We start from the raw sequence: 19,902 nt of genomic DNA on the forward strand, positions 1-19,902 counted from the left end.
GGCTTGGCTCTTGTGAATGGGCCAAGGCTTTTGCTCGAGCAATTAGGCATAGATGCAAAGAGTACTGTTTATTGATAGTATTTCTTCAAATTGAATACATTCCATGGTGATTGAATTACATCCCCTGCCGATGTCTCCAAGTAGTACGCGCCTGTTTCCCAGACATTGCGCACGATGTAGGGTCTTTCCCAGTTATAGCCGAGCTTCCACTATTGACTTCCTTAGTATTGGAAAATACCTTTCATAACACCATATCGCTGACTTTGAACTTCCTGCGACGGACCTTCCGGTCATAAGACCTCTTCAACACCTGTTGGTATCGTGCCAATCTCTCTATGACCCTTTCTCGCGTCTCATCCAACCAATCCAAATTCCAAGCCACCATTTCATCGTTGAACTCCGTCTCGGCCACTTGCGTCCTCGTAGTAGGAATCTGTATTTCGATTGGGATAACGGCTTCCGTTCCGTAGGCTAGTGCGAACGGGGTAAAACATGTTGCCCTTCTTACCGTAGTCTGGTATGCCCATAGGACGCTGTGTAGCTCATCTACCCATCTTCCCTTATGTTTCGCCAACTTCTTCTTCAAGTTCCCGAGGATTGTCTTGTTGGATGCTTCAGCTTGGCCATTTCCTTGTGGGTACATTGGTGATGACTATAATGATCGGATTCCGTATTCCTTGAAGTATGATTGCACGCGGTTACCCTTGAACTGCGTTCCGTTATCGGAGATCAGCGCATAAGGGATTCCAAAGCGCGTTATGATGTGCTCTCAAGTGAATTTGATAACTTCTTCTTCCCTAATCCGTGTGAGGAGAACAGCTTCCACCCACTTAGTAAAATAATCTATGGCAACAAGGATGAAGAGCTTACCCCCTTTTCCCGAGGTAGAGGTCCAACGATGTCCATCCCCCATATTGAGAACGGCCAGGGCGACTTCATAGGATGGAGTTCGCTGGCCGGCTGCAGATGTATAGGGGAATGTTTTTGGCATTGATCGCAGGCCCTTACGTACTTCTTACAATCTTCCTGCATCCTGGGCCAAAAGTAGCCCTGGTTGATCACCTTATTGACGAGCTACCGTCCTCCCGAATGGTTGCCGTAGATTCCCTCGTGAATTTTCGCTATTATGAGCTCTGATTCTTCCTTGGTAAGGCATTTGAGTAGTGGTCCCCCGAAGGACATCCTATATAGCTCCTCTCCAACGAGGGTATATTTACCGACCTGCCGAAACAATTTTCTGGCTTCCCCCTTGTCTGCTGGCAGAACCTTTGACTGTAGATACTGCGTGAACTCTTCTATCCATCCCGAGGTTCCAACCTGTGCGCATTCCCTTTCCTCGTGTTCGATGCTTGCTTTAGGCACGTATTCCACCGGTAAAGTCCGTCCTTCCGTTTCCCCTAGCATTGAGGCAATGTAAGCCAACGAATCTGCATGCCTATTCTCATCCCTCGGTATCTGGCATATCTTCACTTGGTCGAACTTCCTAATCTCCTGCTTTACTGAGATTAGATATTTCGCCATGCGTTCGTCCTTGGCTTCGAATTTCCCATTGCACTAGTTTGCTATAAGTTGGGAATCGGCATATAACTTTATCCGATCGATTTTTAACTTGCTTGCCATTCTTAGCCCGTGGATGACTGCCTCGTACTCAGCTTCATTATTCGATGCCCCATACCCAAGCTTGATTATCTTTTCCAGCCTGTCGTTGCTCGGTGTTACAAGTACTATTCCTACCCCCGAGCCTGAGTAATTTGATGACCCATCGACGAAAATCCTCCAGCCTGCCTGCTTGTCCCACAACTCCACTTCTTCTGCCCCTTCGTCTTCGTTCTCCAACTCTTCCCAGTTCGGATCTTCAACCGGGAAATCAGCGAGGAAGTCTGCCAATACCTGTCCTTTTAATGCCGTTTGTGACTCGAACTGTAAGTCATATTCACCGAGAATTACAGCCCATCTCGCCATCCTCCTTGATTTTTCAGATCCGTGCATCATCTCTTTCAATGGGCTGTCCGTCACAACTAGGACACGGTGTGAGAGGAAGTAAGGCCTAAGCTTGTGTGCTGAGTAAACAAGCGACAATCCCGCCTTCTCCGTCCTGGTGTACCTCATCTCTGATGGGCCCAACGTTTTGCTGACATAGTAGATAGGGTACTCCCGTCCCATATCAACTTTAAAGAGAACTGAGCTTACCGACAACGAACTTGTTGCCAGGTAAATTCCCAACTCCTCTCATTCTTCTGGAGAGCTAAGGATTGGTGGCTGCCCCAAGTACTTCTTTAGGTCGCTGAACGCTGCCTCGCACTCCACACCCCATGTGAAGTTCTTTTCTTTTTGCAACAACTTGAAGAGTGGACGGCATCGATCGGATACCCTGGAGATAAACCTGTTTAGCGCAGCTATTCTCCTTGCCAATTTCTGCGCCTGCTTTTGGTTAGTGGGGCTCAGCATTTCAACCAACGCCCGGATCTGGTCTGGGTTGGCCTCAATGCCTCTCCTGGTGATAATGTGACCGAGGAATTTCCTAGAAAAGGCCGCGAAAACACACTTCTTCGGATTCAGCTTCATTTGAAAATTCCTCAGTCGGTTAAAAGTTTGCTTGAGGTCTGTCAGATGATCTCCTACTTTCTTGCTTTTTACCAGTAAATCGTCGATATATACCTCTACGGTCTTCCCGATTAATCCTTCGAACATCTTTGTCACGAGTCTCTGGTAAGTGGCCCAGGCATTTCTCAAGCCGAATGGCATGACCTTGAAACAGAACAGCCTATGCTCGGTGATGAATGATGTTCGTTCCTGATCCTCCACTGCTAGGGGGATTTGGTTATACCCCGAATAACCGTCCATAAATGACATTCTCTCATGCCCGGCAGTAGCGTCGACCAACCTATCGATCCTCGGCAGCGGGAAGCTATCCTTTGGATATGCCTTGTTTAGGTTCGTAAAGTCGATGCACACTCTAACCCTCCCGTCCTTCTTCGGTACTGCCACTATATTCGCTATCCACTCTGGGTAATCTACTTCCCTGATAAACCCAGCCTTTAAAAGCTTCTCGATTTCCTCATTTACTCCCTGCCTGAAGCGCGGAGACAGCTTCCTCGGCTTCTGTCTAACAGGTTGGAAGCTTTCATCAATATTTAGTCTATAGCACGCCACCAAGGGGTCAATTCCGGGCATATCCTCCAATGACCATGCAAACACGTCTTTGTTTGCCCTCAGAAGTTGGAGCAATGCTGCCTTCTCCTCCTGCAACATTGTGGTGCCAATACTAACTAGCTGACCTCCGTCATCGCCGAGATCCACGGCTTCGACTTCCTCAATTGTTACCCGCTGCTCTCATTGTGGCTGCTTCTGTAATTGCTATGATGCTTTACTCCCAGTTGGTGGCGCCTTTCTCTTCTTCTGAGGAATGGCCTCGGGGCCTCGTCCTTGTTTCAAGGTCAAGTGAAAACACCTTTGCGCCATCTCCTGGTCACCCCTGATCTCCATTATTCCTTCCTTACTCGGGAAACAAATAACTTGATGATAGGTTGACGGGACTGCTTTCATCTCGTGTATCCACCTCCGCCCCAGGATCGCGTTATAAGTCGAGTCCGCTTCTATTACCACGAATCTTGTCATTACTACTTTTGACCCTGCCGTAATCGGGAATGCGATTTCTCCCACTGAATTGCTCAGAGCACCATTGAACCCATAAACAAGGGTCGGTGTTGGTTCCAAACTCCCTGAAACCCCTATCCTCTTCGTTGCGCTTAAGAAAAGAATATCCACTGCGCTCCTCGAATCCACCAGTATCCTGCGGAGCTCGACATTTCCCACTGGGAGTGCGATCACTAGTGCGTCCTGATAGGGCCTTTCCATTCCCCTCAGGTCATCTTCTATGAACACAATTGCCCGGGAATCCGCTCCGTTGTTCGTCGTTCCTGATACCCGTACTCCTGATGCCACACTGTTAACCCCAACCATATGTCGGATCTTTTTTACTCTTTCCCGAATCACCTGCCTAGATGACACTTCGGCCCCCAACACCCCTGTGATGGTATGAACTATCCTGCGTTCTTCCATCTCTCGACGCCCTCATTTAGTAGGCTTTCTTTGTTCGGGCTTTCGTTCGGCTCTCTCGGCAATTTCCCCTCTTCTTCCTCTTCCCGCCGAGACATAACCTTTGAGCTTCCCTGCTTCGATCATATCTTGGATGATATGGCGCAGCCTGTAACAATCCTCAATAGGGTGGTCCTCAGCCTCATGGTACTCGCAGTATGGTTTTCCGGGTTTCCCCTTATACCCCCGTGGTGGTTGAATGAAATCGGGTTCCCCTTTTATGTGCCTCAGTATCATAGATAGTTTTTCATTGAGCGGGGTATACACCCGGCCTCTTTTCCACCATGACTGTTCGTTCGAATCTCTCCGCCTTTTCTTGCTTCCTTCCCCTCCGAGGTGAGCCGGTACCTTTGTAGCATCCATTCCTCCTTCGCTGTTGGCCACTGTCTGAGTGCTTCGTCTCCTACCTTTCACGGATTCTTCCACGAGGATGTACTTTTCCACTTTTGCATACAAATCTTCTAAACGAGTGGGGTCAGACTTGATCAAAGACTCATGCAACCGTGTACCCGGGATGACTGCAGCGATATACGCCGCGCAAGCTATTGCCTCATCCATGCCTTCTACATCCAGGGCCTTTGTTCGAAAACGAGTTACGAATGACCCGATACTCTCCTCGGGCTCTTGTCGAAGGTTAAATAGAGTGTTAACCCTGACCTTCTTCCTTCGCAAGTGCACGAACTGCCCAACAAACGTTTCCTCTAGCTCGAAAAAGTTTGTAATGGACCCAGCTTGTAAAGCCTGGAACCACATCATAGCCCCGAGCCTCAAGGTTGATGGAAATAACTTGCAGAGTAATGGATCATCGTTCTGGTACAACACCATCTGACTTCTGTAATGCAGAATATGGTCCATAGGATCTCGTGTTCCGTCATAGGTTTCAAACTTCGGCATGTGGAACGATCTGGGTGGTTCTGAATTCATTATCATCGACGAGAATGGTGTCCCTTTGAGTTCCCGAATCGCGTTCCGTACCTTTTGTGCGAGATCCTTCCCTCGCGCGAATTCCTCATCCCTCCTCCTGAGCATTTCCTCCACTTCCTTCCTCGTCATTGTTTCCTTAACTTCGGAGCTTCCTTGCTGCATTTTGACTGCTGCTGAGTCTTCGGTCCAGTCTGCCTCTGTCCGTGTTGTTCGAACAACATGATTACTACTTCGCTCTACACTTGGGCCTTCTTCGGTTTCCACACGCCACCTAGCATTTGCCTGAGTTCCTCATTTTCCCTCCTTACATTCATTATCTCATCATTTTGTCTCTCCAACCCCCTGTTCATTTACTCTCTCATCTCCGTGAGTAAGGTGTACATTGCAAGCATTGGGTCTTGCGCGTTTGGAGGTGAGTCTGCTGGTAGCGGATTCGATGGCTCTCCACGATTTTCGCCTCTAGCCATTCCCATCTTGGTCGTTTTTCTCCTTGTACGTTTCCCACGGACGGCGCCAAATTGTAGATGCAAGAAATGGCTCTACACTTTTCTTCTCTCCTAACTCGGGCGGACCTGCAAATCAGCCCACTCCGACGATCAAGTTAGACAAGACAAATTGATCAGTGTAATTTAGTTTTTTTAGAGAAGAAGAAATCGAAAAAAAAACCCCCCCTTGTTTCCCTTCGTTGTCTTCCTTTTAGAGGCATGCCACTTGATCGTTTTCTGTGCCACCCTTCGAAATGACTAAGGGCAGTTAGCTCACTCCCTGACATGTCAGCTGCAGGAGTCGTTGTAACTGCTCTGCCGCCTCTGGGATGACTAGGGCTGGTCTGAGATGATGTGGGTTGTTAGCACTGTCAATCAATGGCACATCTGTCAGGACCGTCTCTCCGACCTATACTGTCGTTATTTCGTGCCACCTATACAATTGGTGAATCAGTCCGAGCTAGACGTCCTCGCTCCCGAAGAATCTAATTAACTAGGCCTACATCTCAGGCCATCCGAGTCTCGGATTTATACTTTCGAGCTTAACATCATGCCACGTGTCCAAATTCAAGAATTTCCCCCACAGCAACCACATCATTTACAGATATTTCAATAGCAAAAGCACCACGTCCAACAATTGATTATGGGGAGTTGTTTGAAGATCCCGTCTTCTAGGGAAGCTGAGTTATTTGGGTTAGACAAACCAACACATTTATGATGTCGAATGCGATTAAGCTCAACTCAAACCCATTTACCTCGTATTGTTTTCGAGTCGCATAAAGAATCACGACTCCTAAATTTAGGATTTGCCAAGTTGATTTGATGCTCACACTATTTGAGAATTAAATTCAAGTCTACTCGTTTTGATCAATTCATAATTCTTAATTAGTCCAGGTCAACTTCAAAATACACTTAGTTAATCCACATAATGATGCTTCCTTACTCCTCCAATATCTCTTGGGTGTGCTTACACCACAAAGCCGCTGACGCCCAAGTTAATCCATATAACGATTTTAGCATAATTTCAGTATATTAAATTTGTGTACATCCCCCTTTTAGATGTTTTCTAATCCATCATTATCTTAATTAAACAATCCTATGTTCATTCTAACAATTAAAAATATACAAAACTCAAATCCTTAAAAATCTGGATCTAAGGCAACATACTCTGACACACCGTTCAAGAGTATCTACTCTCCCCTGTCCTTATACCTAGCTCTAAGCCATTATCCCTAGAACTCACAGCTTAGTAGACTTAGGTGTTATTTGTTAAATGGAAAAAAATAAGTACTGAATAGCATTAAGCATTGAAACTTATAAGTGTTAAATTTAAGTACTGAAAAAGTTGTTTGTTTAGATGCTGAATCATGTTTGTTAATTACTGAAATTGATAAATTATCTTTTTTATCCTTACAATCATAATATACATTGTTTGCATGTTTCAAATGCCTTTTTCTTGTCAAACACAATAAAATATATTATTTCTTATAAATTAAAATATAATACATTATTAAATAATAAAAATACTCAAATTTTCAATTTATAAATAATAATTTTTATTTCTAAAAGCCCACAAATTTCAAATTAAAATAATAATGTCATATAAATCACCAAAATTTGAAATCAACATTAAAAGAATTTAATTTTGGATGAATAATTTTCGATAGAAATGAATGATGTATAATTATAAAAGTACCCTATGAATTAATAAGGGTAACCCACATCATAGCCAATTTTTTGTTGTCTTATATGGGTTAAAGTTTTAGGAATGAGCAAATTTTTAGTAAGGATGATTTACATGGTCTAGAGATCATCCTTACCAAAAATTAACCAATTTTGAAACTTCTAACCACGTCAAAAATGATTTCCAAAAAAAAAAATAAAAGTAACGATTTACGGTACTTGAATTTATTTTGATAGGGTTAGAAGTTTTGAAATGAGCTGATTTTTGGTGAGGATGATCTCCTCATTGTAGAGACCATCCTTAACAAAAATCAACTCATTTCAAAACTTTTGACCCATATAAGACAAAATAATTTAGCCATGGTGTAGGTTATTAATTTGCGAGGTGCTTAAATACTAATGAGGAGATCATCCTCACAAAAAATCAACTCATTCCAAAACTTTTAACTCATATAAGACAAAATAATTTAGCTATGGTGTGGGTTTATTAATTTGTGGGGTGCTCATATACTTATCCATGGGATATAAGAAGTAATATCCTTTTAAGTATAAGGGCATACTTGTCCATGTCGAAAAAATGAAAGGCATACTTGTCTGTGTTGAAAAAAACGAAGTACTTACCGCTTCGACACTTTTTTTCAACATCAAAATAGTGTTGAATTTTTTACACTTATTTTCAGCAATAAAAGTTGAAAATATAGATTAAACAAACGTGTTATTTTGACAAAAAGTGCTAAAAAAAAATTTTCAGTGATAAGCATTGAAAAATAGCACAAACAAACACTGTCTTACTTTAGGTTAAATTTCCATGTATCCGCAAGTGACATGTGTCAACATCCTAAGGCTCACAAACTAGGTTCCTTAACTTAGGAAATATGATCCACATGTGGCATGTGTCAACATCATAGGGCTTATATACTAGGTTCATTAACTCAAGAAATTACACACATACCAATGGTGATGATATCCAATCATTGGGATTTTATGCATATCTTAATAATATTTAACTCAAAAGTAATTGTTAACAACTGGATTTTATGTTTAGACCGTCAAGATCTATTATTTCTCCGGAAAGGACCTGACACAATAGGAAAATGCTGGAATGACATAGGGTATTTACTATGATTCTCACAAGTCTGACATGGGATGTGCACATAACCATAGATGTGTTTCCTTGCGATACGAGTAAAAACCATTTACGATTATGTATGCATGTCCACGTCAAAATTGTGAGAATCACAGTAAATCTTGTGTCACCCCAGCATGACTTGACACAATAATAATTATCATGGCAAAATCTTAGATCAAAACTTAGTGTATCCATTAAATAGACAAGTTGGGTTGTGTAATTTTCAAATTGACAAGCATAACCCTTTAACGTGACATGATTATAGTTTATTTCTAAATGTCCAAATAAGGTTGGGTTAGATTGTGTGCGGTCGACATTATTATAATCTCGTTTATAATCTCGATAATTAAAGGTTTGATCTTGGGTTAGGTGTTTGAAACCGGACCGAATCCAGAATCAGACCGATTTACCTCCAAACTATATTTTCCAACTGAATCTGTAACTGTAACTTTGTAGTTGAGTTCAGTTCAGCCCCCCCACTTGTCCATCATGGAATCGACACTTGTCACTGCAATAAAAATGTCCAGCTGCCACCAAAATCAACTCTATAATTCTGTTAACACAACGGGGGTATTTATGTAAATAAATCGTATTCGAAATTGAGCGGGCAATAGCCAAATAGAAGAAGAAAATCAGAGTCCGTAACCAATTATGTTTGAAGTCTCCAACAAACTTGGATTTCTGTTTGTTTGTTTCAGTATGAGAAAGAAAGAAAGATTTCAGCAAGAAAGCAAACACAATTAAGCTTCTCTTGTAAATATATTAATGGCGATCCAAGGTTGCAAGAATAGAAAACGAAGCCCAAAGCTTTACAGTCTTCACACCTTCGCTGATCCAGGATGCCCAATCTCTCTCTCTGGACCTTTTCGCGATAACATACGTTCCTTCCTTCAAGAATGCGGAGAGATTGAAGATTACAACATCTTAGGGATGCCCACTTGGTGTACTCTTCTACTTAACCAGAAGAACAATGGCGTTGTTATTCCACTCTACACCATTGAAGAAACTGTCAAGCACTCTTCCCTCCCTTTCTGCGATCACTGTAGATGCATTGGTAATGTATTTTATATATATATATATATATATATATTATTAAAATTCGATTTGGGTTTATGTAATTCAATCTTAATTTCAATTCTTTCTTAGGTTGGAGTCACCATTTCGTGTCAAAACGAAGGTATCATATAATAATTCCTGTAGATTACGATTGGAAAAAGCCCTTGGATGGAAATGTTCTCGATCTTCATAACCATCTCTTGCACGGATTGATTCACTGTAATGGGTTCGGGCATCTTCTCTGTATAAATGGGCGCGAAGGAGGATCCAAGTATCTGCGTGGGAGTGAGATCATGGATCTTTGGGATCGGATATGTACCACTCTTCGAACCTGGTAAGAAAATTTAATTCTCAGAGAATTAGAATAACAACATTGTTCCACCATGTCTGGTTTTAATTTTAATAATTTTTTTCCCCTCTTTTGTAGGAAAATTACTGTGGAGGACTTTTCGAAGAAGAGATCGATGGATTTGAGACTTCTCTATGGGGTCGCATATGGTCACCCCTGGTTTGGGAGATGGGGATACAAGTTCTACCATGGGAGCTTTGGAGTGACTGATCACAACTATGAAGCAGCAATTCGGATCCTCCAATCACTCGAGATTGACAAGGTCGTCCAAGATTTTGTTCACACCGGACAAGACAAACATGTTAAGCAGATTGTTTGTATGTACAGAGAAGTGAGTGAAGTGAAATTGATCACAATCGGAGACCTAATCCGATTCATGCTCAGACTCAAAACCCAAACTCCTTCTCAACGAAAAACACTAAGACCCCCAACAAAGGCAATTAAGCAATGCGCATCACCAGTGAAGGAAAAATCAATGGAATACAGAAAGTTTGCATCTTTCATTACTGAAATGGCTAGTAGATGGCCTGCTAGGAGACTAGAGTACGCCGCAGAGGTGATCGTTAATGCATTAAAAGAAAACCGAGCTGGGATGTCTAGGCAGGAGGTGCGTGATGCAGCCAGGCTTCACATTGGCGATACAGGTTTGTTAGACTTCGTGATTAAATCCATCAACAACTACATCGTGGGCAACTATGTCGTTCGTCGTGCCCTTAATCCATCAACAAGAGTGTTAGAGTTCACAATCCATGAGATTAACAGTATTACTAGCACAGTCATTGAACCAGAAACAATCACTGAGCCGACTACTGACCCATTGGAGTTGGATGTGTACCGCGATATCAAGTATTTGTATCTGGAAATTCTACAGGGCTACCCTGAATCAGATTTGGTGGGACTGGCGATTAAGGTGGTTTTCGACAGCAAACACTTGGTGAAGGAGTGGCCATTTAGGGATGAAGATGACGAATTACTAAGGTTCATGTGCAGATTGATAGTGAGTTCAGATGAGTTGGGTACAGGGCGGTTGAGTCAAGCATCGCCCCCAGGTGAGCTTGTGATTGTCCCACCCTACGCGACTGTTGGTGATCTGAAGATAGCCGCGGAATGTGCTTTGAGGGATACGTATTGTGCAATGGAAGAATTAATAGTGAGGGAGGTGGAAGGAGTAGGTGAAATGGTGGAAGACGGGGAGGTTCTATTTGGGAGGATTGAGTCTGGTGCAGATGTTTGGGTAAGGGGGAGTGGAGTGGAGCCACAAAAAGGCAAATTGAGTTATGAAGGCGGGGTTGACAATTGGATAGTGGAATGTAGTTGTGGTGCAAAGGATGATGACGGGGAGAGGATGGTGTCGTGCGACCTCTGCGAGGTGTGGCAGCACACAAGGTGCAGCGGCATTGATGACAGTGAGTCTGTGCCGCCGTTGTTCCTTTGCTGCAGGTGCAGTTCTTCGCTCATGCCATCATTGGGGGAATATGACATGAACATGAACATGAACATGGACATGGAGTCGTCTTTGTGGTGATGGTGGGGCAGTGTGCTAGTATGTGCAGTGGGTATCAGTTGTAACAGTGAGGAGCCAAAGAATGAGGTTCTTAGGTAGCTGTTTTTCATTTTGTTTTTTTTTCTTTTGAAGCTAATATTCTTTCATATGTTTCACACAGAAAATGGAAACTAATAAAGAAAATTCCTTCAACTCTTTTTTTTTTGTCAACTACTAAATTCAATCTATACCTTGGGATTTGATCCTCACATTTATTAGAAATGAGCTACCCTTTCCATACATTTCCCTACAAATAGAGGAGTCCTCCTAATTCTATTAAGACTCTCATAGTTGTGATTAAGAATTGAAGAAAAAAGCCAGTATTTAGATATGTTAAATGTGCTATGAAGGGAAGTAGCATCATCCCCAATGAAGAGAGCTTTGGTGCAAGCCTAGGGCTAGCTCCAAAAGTGTTCAAGGAAAAATATGCTCTACGAAAGGCATGGGTCATGATATGGAAAAATAGTAGTCATGCTTCTTTGTAGTTGGGATAAGGTGTAGAAGATTGATTCTCAAAAGTGGGTAGAGTAAAAAGTACTTGGTATACATATAACAAGAATACTTCAGAGTTGGAGAATTAGAGATTTAGAAATAGTTACTGCCTTCTTCTCTAGTCTAGGTCAAACGGACCTATATGCCAAATTATATTTCTTTTTCAACTCTCAATCTTTCCTTGAGAGGTAGTTTGTTTTTCTTACTCATTGGGCAGGGACCTGTTTTAGTTGTTTTACTAAATTTACTAGGATTTCAAAAAGGGTATATTTTTACATGGTAATCTTCTTCCTAATATAGAGAGTTACTAAATTTAGAAATATCTATAATAATAAAAAAAAGATATTTTTATAAGAAACACATTTTTTTTTTCTTTTTCAAAATAGGCCTTTGTTAAAATAGTAGATCTTTAGGGCTCCTGAATTCCCAATTTAATATCTGGTTAGTATAGTGGCCTCAAAGTTTCATAGCCAAGGAGACAAAACAGAACACTGAGGAAATGGCCCTGTCCAAAGAAAGAAGTTCTATGCTTCTCCCATTCCTGATAAACCAGAAGATACTAGCAAAGCAAAGCAAAGCAGATGACATGGATTTCACTCAAAGTAATTAAATAAACTTTATTATCAAATAAATGAATACATTATATCAATGGGAGGGTGAGGATCAGGAACAGTACGAATATGGACACGACAACGTTCATGCCATGGCCACCAACTGAACAGGGCTGGATTGATATCTGGAGTGCCACATATGGTCAATAGTACCATCATGTATAGTGTTATACGTAAATAATTTTTCTCATTAACCAGAAGACATCCAAGAAAAGCAGCTGGGTGAGAGGAAATCCTTCTTTGCGATTGTCCTCATTGCACCTAAACTCTCAGAAAAATAGATTGATTCGCATGTTTTCTTTTTACATCTTTGTCTTTAGCCCAAGTTCTTGAAACAGTGACTCAAAACATCACCAATGCAGTTAATGCAGGAATTTGGTCTCTAGTCCAAAACTTCATGGATCTACATTTTACACCTGCATTGTTGAAATGCAAATTAGATATTTAAGCTAAACCTTAAGTGTGGTCTTCGGCATGGTTGACACCAAAACAGATATAACTCTTACTCCCACAGCAGCTTTTATTAAAGACTCACAAATACCTTCAATGTGTTGGTCATTAAATATTACCAAATGACACAAGACAATTTGGGGAGTCTAACCCTGAGGCAAACCAACACCCAAAAACCACCCGATAACTGTCTCAGTGGAATAGCTGGGGTTCACTTATAAGGTCAAGCTTTGGGGCTGTAGGTTCATAAAAGAGAGGGGACTAACACTGCTGGCATCTTTGGATTCAATGAACACCACGTTGAAATATTTAGCTTCAAAATATATACATATATTCAGATCTGAATTCAAAATTTTGTTTATACATATATTGTTCAACAAAGTCAGCATTAGCAATATATATTGTTTGAGAAGTTCAACAATATATACATAACAATTGATGATTTTGTAAAGGTATTGTAATTAATAAAATAAAATGAATAGGCCCTAAATTTCATTTATTTTTTATTTATTTTGAAAATTTAGTCATATTACACTATTTAACAATATAAACATACACGGGTCCAAGTCCCAAGGCCTGTTTTTGGTAAAAGATGATCTCACAATGGAGATCTTCACTAGAACTCGGCCCATTTTGAAACTTCTAACCATGAATAGTGGACTTAGAGGTGAAATGTGTCCCAGTATTATTTCAACTTGTAATCCATTCTTTAAGTATGCTAGAAATGTTGCAATGATCTGATCTTGGTGAGAATGATTTCTACGGTGATAAGAATGTCCTCTCCAAAAAATCAGCCCTTGATTCATCTCCAAATGGACCCCATGGAGATGAACCAAAGGCTGATTTTGGACAAGGATGATCTCATGAAGGATACCCAAAAATATCCACATATGCTGATAATCCTAGCCCAATGAAAAGTATCACAAGTGGAACAATTACCAACCATCATGAAAACATGAAAATTCTTAGTCAAACTCGATCAAGTGATATATTTGATCTTGATGGTATTACCTAATTGGTGTCAAGAACAGTGAACCAAATAAGTTTGCATCCTACATAACTTGAATAATGACATACATGTGAAGGTACAAGAAACCAATCCAATGTGTTGGACATGCTGATGCCAAGCAGTTGATCCAAACAAGTACATTAAACCATAAAAATATTTATTTGTATTTCAACTTATAGGAGTATCAACAAAGAAAATGCAAAAGAAATCAAATTTCTTCAGACAGCGGGACAGGGTATGCGAGGTTTGCTGCCAGATGATCCTAGTACAATTCTCATTTACTTCATATTTTAGAATGTTACATTAGGTATAGGTGTTTTTCAGTACAATGACAGTATAGACTAAAATAATTGAGTTTTATCTTTGTGGCCTCCTATAAGACCTACAGTCATTTGTAGAAGATAAATCACCATTTGATAAGCATTCATTAAATATCCAGGGAAAAAGAAAAACTTCTACCTTTAACAAATTAGCTTTTCTGCATCCGATGTTTTCAATCTATTGTCCTTCTTAGTGGTACATTCTCTGTGGTTGAGTTGTAATGATGGAGGGATTCAAGACTGGAATGAAATTGTCATCAAGCAAAAAAATCATAAACAAGTGATAAACAACAATGAACAAATGTACAGTAAATCATTCTATATTAAACATAAAATGAAGGCTCACATGCAATATCGACAGAAATATTCTAACCATCTTACCTGCAATTCTGCGGCACCCGCCAAAATGAATCCCATGATCTCTTCACGTTTGGAGGAGAAGACATAAATTTTCTCCAGTCCTCGAGCATAATTCTTAGATCGTGAAGCTTGCTATCCAGACCATAACAACAATTTGCATGCATGGTACAAACTTGGTTTAAATCTTTGCTCGGCTCACAAAATCCACCAAAGTAAGCAGTATTCAAGAATCTCATTTTCAATCCAATCTCTGTGATGAATGGATCATATTTGATCATATTAAGCACATCCTGGTCATGATATCCAGGATGGATCTCTCTCGAAGAGTACCAAAACTTGTAGAACTCTATTGTCCGGTTATTGGATTTTACATAGGTAAATCCTCCATTAGGTCTGTTTTGTATATCATAAGAACTTCCCAAAAAGTGATCGCATGCTATCTGGAAATCGGCATTCAGATAAAAGCGTGGAAATGGATCTCGGAACCACATGATATCAGCATCCTGAAGGCAAAACCAAGGAAAAATACATTGAAATGTGAAATTATCATTGTAGAAAGGGTTTCTACAAGGTTGATAACCAGCCTACATTACTCAGAAACGAACACAAGTATTGGGTGTGGTTGATTCTAAGTGTTGAACTTACTTGTCTCTCCCCCCCCACCCCATCTTAGGGAACTTGGATTGTATGGCTAATATCATTTTATTTCTATAACACAAGAATACTTTTATTTTCTTCATTCAAGTTTTTAATCATTATCATCAAAGTGGTATCCCGAAAATTTGGCGTGGGCCCAATGAATCATGTTCCTGTGTACATTTCTGTCAAAGCCATGTCCAAAAAATTGGGTCGGTTTTTCTAATACTATCTTAATATAAAAATTCAGGCAGGATGTGGCCATATCTGACACCAATACTACTCCAATGTCATTTCCTGTCTGACATTGGTACACCAGGGGTTTTGAAACGTCAAGGTAAGATTGTTACCAGAGAAACACTGTTGTTTATTAAGGCTTCAAACTACTAGGCATTAGGACTATCACAAAAGAAACCTAAGGGGGTTTTTAAATAGGTATCACTCTAATGTTATGTCTTGTCTGACATAGGTACCCTAGGGTTTTTGAAAAAGGTAAGATTGTTACTAGTTAATCACTGTTGTTCCTGAAGGCTTCAAAATATTAGTTAATAGGACTATCATGAAAGAAAATTAAGGAACTCCTTGAACTTAGGAGTTTTATTTCATATGTTGATCAACAGTTTTGAATACGCTAGTCCACGTTAAGTACACAACTTAAAGAAAATGTAATTAGGTAAGCCATGATACATTAAATCATATACACTTATTCATAAATAACAGATGAAAATAAAATTTGAATAATTTAAAGATTCATTAGGTAAAGTGAGTTGGACAACATATGAAGTAATTAAACACATGGGTATGGAAAGGGTTAGACATAGCAAATTTTAAAAAATAAACAATAAAAATTGGAATGCTTATACATCAATGCATACTAAAAACAGCTTACAAATGAAGCAGAATACACTTGGAGGGGATGCAGGGGGATGCGACTTCACTATTTTTTATTTATTTTTGGATAGGTATGGGATTAGTGGTTAGCAAATGAAGTTGGAATCAAGGGGGTTGAACCTATGACATGGGAACAACACTCCACAAGTCTTACCAACTTAGCTAAGTTGGCACTTCAATGCGACTTCACCATTTGCAGGTTCCACCCAAGAATTATAATCCACTCTACTCTATTGTCATCTCCATACATTTACAAAACTACAGATTAATGCAAAAAATTTGTGCTTCATCTTCGCTTGCAAGTTACATCTTCAATAGTGTAAAATTTGACCAAAATGGATGATACAAACATCCACAATACTTTGATGGCTAAATTTTTTAAGTTTTTAATAGCAAATTTATTATTATAGTTACCTCTATCACTCTGTCAATTTAGAATCCAGGACATACATAACACAAAGGACGAAGAAAACCATGAACCCAATAATTTAATTGTTCAAAAACCATTAACCAACTTAGAAGTTAACCTAGTTGAATTTATTAGGACATGCTCCAAGTTTCACGTCCACACTTCAAAAATTAATAACAAAGTACACTGAGCAAATTTTACGAGAGAGACATCCACCAACTCAGCAAAATCAAACTAGATTTTAAAATAATAATAAAAAACAAGTTGACTTTGACGATGACCATTAGTTATGTATCCACAATACCGAAGCAGCATTGTGAAAGAAGTAGAAAGAGAAATCCATAGTGATACCTGCTACCAATTATTAGAGAAACCATTCAAAAGACATAAAATAACAGTCACAAAATGAGGTGTTACCGTGAAAATGAAGTTGTATCCCATATCAAGAACAGACGATAAGAAATCAATCCTTCTCCACATCATCTTCAAGTAATCAGGGGTCATGAAATACGCCTCCTTGGAGAAATTGACACCATCAGTAGCAAGAGCGAAGCAATAGGTGTGTACAGCGAGGCAACGAACATATGCATTATGGTCCAAAGCAATAATTACTAAATGGTTCAAAAGCCTCTGGGTGTGATCTCCAATTCGGAAGCTCTCAAGAAAGAGATCAATAACTGAATCTGGAGCAGCCCATGCTTCATTCAAAGTAGTTAGGATAACAGTTCTGTCCTCCATGGCAGCCGCCTTCAAAACTCTTTCCAGCCTAAATTCCCTGCAATCCTACAAAACTGATATTTTAATATGACAAGAAAAATATAATGGGTTATTCAATGCTGCAGCTTTCTTAGTAAATGCCTATTCCTTATTTTTCTAACAAGTAGATAGAATTTCATTAACAAAGACCAAGGAATACAACAGAACCTACCCTAAACTAAGAAGACTACAAGGAGAAATTAAAAAACAATACAGGCATCCCAGCTGACCATTACAACAATCAGCCATAAATCCCAACAAAAACCATAGGCTAGAGGAAGACTTGTCTTTCATTGGAACCTATTGTTCATACTTGAATTGCTATCACTATGGGATTATTTTTATTTTGTTTTATTCTCTTGCATATATTTGAGTGTATGGTCTCATGATTTATGTTTACATATTTTATATTAATTAAGTCTGATTCCAGATTCATCATCCTAGGGTAACATTCACGGTCCTGCATCAGACCCACTGTTAAAATACTATCTAAAACATCAGACCAAACAAAAAAGGCCTCTACACAGAAATTTTGAACCCCAAATGCATAGGACTGATAAGGAAAAAAGGTTGGGAATGCATGAGCATGGCATAGAATAATTTTTCCACCCCGGTCTTGTTCCACACCCAAAGTATCCTCTCTATCAGAGGAGATAGGGATAGCCTATCGAAGCAAGTACTATTCTGAACTTGGCTGCCATACTCAACACACTCACCACCTTTAGATAAATCTTAAATTAACAAAATAAGTCGACATGATTGGCACACAAACTGTCACTCAAAAAGTAATAGAGCAGTGAAGAAAATCATTCAGGCAGAACTTGATACTAACCGGAGGCCAGGCTAGAGTCGAAGGTTGGGATCATGCTGGACCTTGCTACCCAATTGGGGGATCAAAGATTGCCCAAAATTATAATTGGAAATTTACCTAACCTATCTATATAGGGAATCTTAGACTGTACTGACTGACCACATTTAGTAATGGCTAAGTGTATTATCTACACAATGTGACTTAGACTTGGTTGGTAATCTTCATCTATCCGACATGACTGACATCGTAAAACCTAATCTAATACTCTCATTTTGAATGAATGTCTATTCCATTTCCATCATCTACTCTACTCTACTCTCAATTTGTTAATTTGCGCCTGATTACGCTAACATGCGCCCGATTTTGCACAACTCGGTAGCTTGAGAGAGGAAACAGGGGAAAAGCAAACCCCATTACCCCTTCCCAACAGTGGAGTTTGGGTTTTTAATCAAAATATTTTATTTTAAAAAAATATAAATAAGGACTCACTATCAGCGAAGAAGAATCGACAAGACTGCGTGAGGAGTGAAAGAGAAGCTGCAACGGATATGCGGCCTTGTACATTACCAGACACGGTAATACCACGGCCGAGCACAACACCGTGTATGTCATAATCCGCCGTATAAAACCCCCTGATTCAGGTCTTATTCCATCAGCAATCCCTTTACAGATCAACATCACTGTCAATATTCGTCTTCGGTTCACCATCCCCTCTCTCAAAACTCGACAGAATTGATTGTAGGGCCACGTATCATACTTACAGCTAAATAGTTTCTGAGGTAATTATATACTTTAAATAAATAATTTACTTAATGAACTCTCATCATTGGGACTCAGGAGGGATTTCTTTCTTTCTTAACTCCCCTTAATTTTTCTGCAGTAATAATTGAAGATCCATTTTATTAGTAAACTGTTTTTTTCTTTCTTAATGCCCCCTCTCTCCTCTTTCAATTGATGAGATCGACTATTCAAATCATCAAGATCAACTTTTGCTTCAATTATAAGATCATTGATCAAAAACGTTTAAACATAAATCATCAAGAAAAAATAATTTTACATCCACTTTTTTACAATTGTCCATCTCAATGCTTTAATCTCAATGATCGATAATTTGAATGGTTGATCTCAATAATTTGAAATATCAATTCTGACATTTTATTATACTGAGAAGGGTATTAAGAATAAAGATTTTACTAATTGGATTGTTAAATTGTCGACCCAAACTCAGGCTTCCTTTTTTCTTTTTATACATAACTTGGGATGCATTTAGAAAGGTGTCTATATCACAATGTCTATTAAGTAATTTTTGTTCTTATTATCATTTCTTTCTTTTTATTATTTTTGTTTTGAATTATAAGAAGAAAAGAGGTAGGGTTACGAGATATAGTTTTTAATTTTTTACATCCCCTAGAGTTAAAAAAAAGAGATGTTTCAATTTTGATCAATCAAATATCTAAAGATAAATTTCAAATGTTGAAGAGAGATTCATGTTATTCTATTTTTCAATATTCTCTTTTCGTTTTTAGTTTTTGAGGGTATTTTAGGGTAGTTCAGCTCATTCTCCCATTAATTAATTACACCGTCATCAAAGAGACATCATCGATGTATCTCGATAGGTGTACTGGCATGAACCTGATGGCATTGAGGATCGAGTGAGGACAATTAACATCTCAAGGACAACACGTTCAACATGTGCCTCGACGCTTTTACTAATGAAGAAACTATGTTTCTCTACCCTTTTTTTTTTATCTTACTATTACTTTTTAGGATAATGCTGAAGTAACATTAAAATGTACATCAGAATGTCAGAATTGATGTACAATTTCAATGTTACTCTAGCACAACTCTTACTTTTATAGCATTATATGTAATAGATCTTCTAAAGCTATG

General features: G+C 39.5%; 7 protein-coding genes across 10 annotated transcripts; 1 reads left to right on the top strand and 6 right to left on the bottom strand.

Moving 5' to 3' along the window:
• Positions 1-241: 241 nt before the first annotated feature.
• Positions 242-643, bottom strand: LOC147393934 (uncharacterized). The gene has a single exon (XM_086454503.1). It carries the CDS (start codon positions 641-643, stop codon positions 242-244), a length of 402 nt encoding a protein of 133 aa, XP_086310629.1.
• Positions 644-1,074: 431 nt separating this feature from the next.
• On the bottom strand, positions 1,075-1,521 carry LOC147393935 (uncharacterized). The gene has a single exon (XM_086454505.1). The coding sequence runs from the start codon at positions 1,519-1,521 to the stop codon at positions 1,075-1,077; it is 447 nt and encodes a 148-aa protein (XP_086310631.1).
• Positions 1,522-1,554: 33 nt separating this feature from the next.
• Positions 1,555-2,163, bottom strand: LOC147393936 (uncharacterized). The gene has a single exon (XM_086454506.1). It carries the CDS (start codon positions 2,161-2,163, stop codon positions 1,555-1,557), a length of 609 nt encoding a protein of 202 aa, XP_086310632.1.
• A 1,194-nt stretch (positions 2,164-3,357) lies between these two features.
• LOC147393937 (uncharacterized) lies at positions 3,358-4,062 on the bottom strand. Its single transcript, XM_086454507.1, has one exon. The coding sequence runs from the start codon at positions 4,060-4,062 to the stop codon at positions 3,358-3,360; it is 705 nt and encodes a 234-aa protein (XP_086310633.1).
• A 12-nt stretch (positions 4,063-4,074) lies between these two features.
• LOC147393938 (uncharacterized) lies at positions 4,075-5,495 on the bottom strand. The gene is made up of 2 exons (XM_086454508.1): positions 5,404-5,495; positions 4,075-5,293 (listed from the first exon to the last, which is right to left on the bottom strand). The coding sequence occupies exons 1-2, from the start codon at positions 5,493-5,495 to the stop codon at positions 4,075-4,077; spliced, it is 1,311 nt and encodes a 436-aa protein (XP_086310634.1).
• A 3,241-nt stretch (positions 5,496-8,736) lies between these two features.
• LOC147393939 (uncharacterized protein At4g15970-like) lies at positions 8,737-18,751 on the bottom strand. 4 transcript variants are annotated; one of them, XM_086453751.1, is made up of 5 exons: positions 18,502-18,733; positions 16,863-17,228; positions 14,531-15,012; positions 14,289-14,389; positions 8,737-8,827 (listed from the first exon to the last, which is right to left on the bottom strand). In XM_086453751.1, the coding sequence occupies exons 1-4, from the start codon at positions 18,718-18,720 to the stop codon at positions 14,323-14,325; spliced, it is 1,134 nt and encodes a 377-aa protein (XP_086309877.1). In that variant the 5' UTR covers positions 18,721-18,733; the 3' UTR covers positions 8,737-8,827; positions 14,289-14,322. The 4 variants fall into 4 exon arrangements, with proteins under 4 accessions (XP_086309877.1, XP_086309875.1, XP_086309878.1 ...); XM_086453749.1 differs by lacking the exon at positions 8,737-8,827 and adding an exon at positions 9,569-9,706; XM_086453752.1 differs by lacking the exon at positions 8,737-8,827 and adding an exon at positions 11,236-12,786 and having other exon boundaries at positions 18,502-18,751.
• On the top strand, positions 9,085-11,249 carry MMD1 (RING/FYVE/PHD zinc finger superfamily protein). Its single transcript, XM_086454509.1, has 3 exons — positions 9,085-9,373; positions 9,466-9,709; positions 9,803-11,249. The coding sequence occupies exons 1-3, from the start codon at positions 9,085-9,087 to the stop codon at positions 11,247-11,249; spliced, it is 1,980 nt and encodes a 659-aa protein (XP_086310635.1).
• Positions 18,752-19,902: the final 1,151 nt, after the last annotated feature.

The sequence above is a fragment of the Akebia trifoliata genome, chromosome 9, assembly GCF_017979445.1.
Source record: "Akebia trifoliata isolate Shusen 1 chromosome 9, ASM1797944v1, whole genome shotgun sequence".
Lineage (NCBI taxonomy): Eukaryota > Viridiplantae > Streptophyta > Magnoliopsida > Ranunculales > Lardizabalaceae > Akebia > Akebia trifoliata.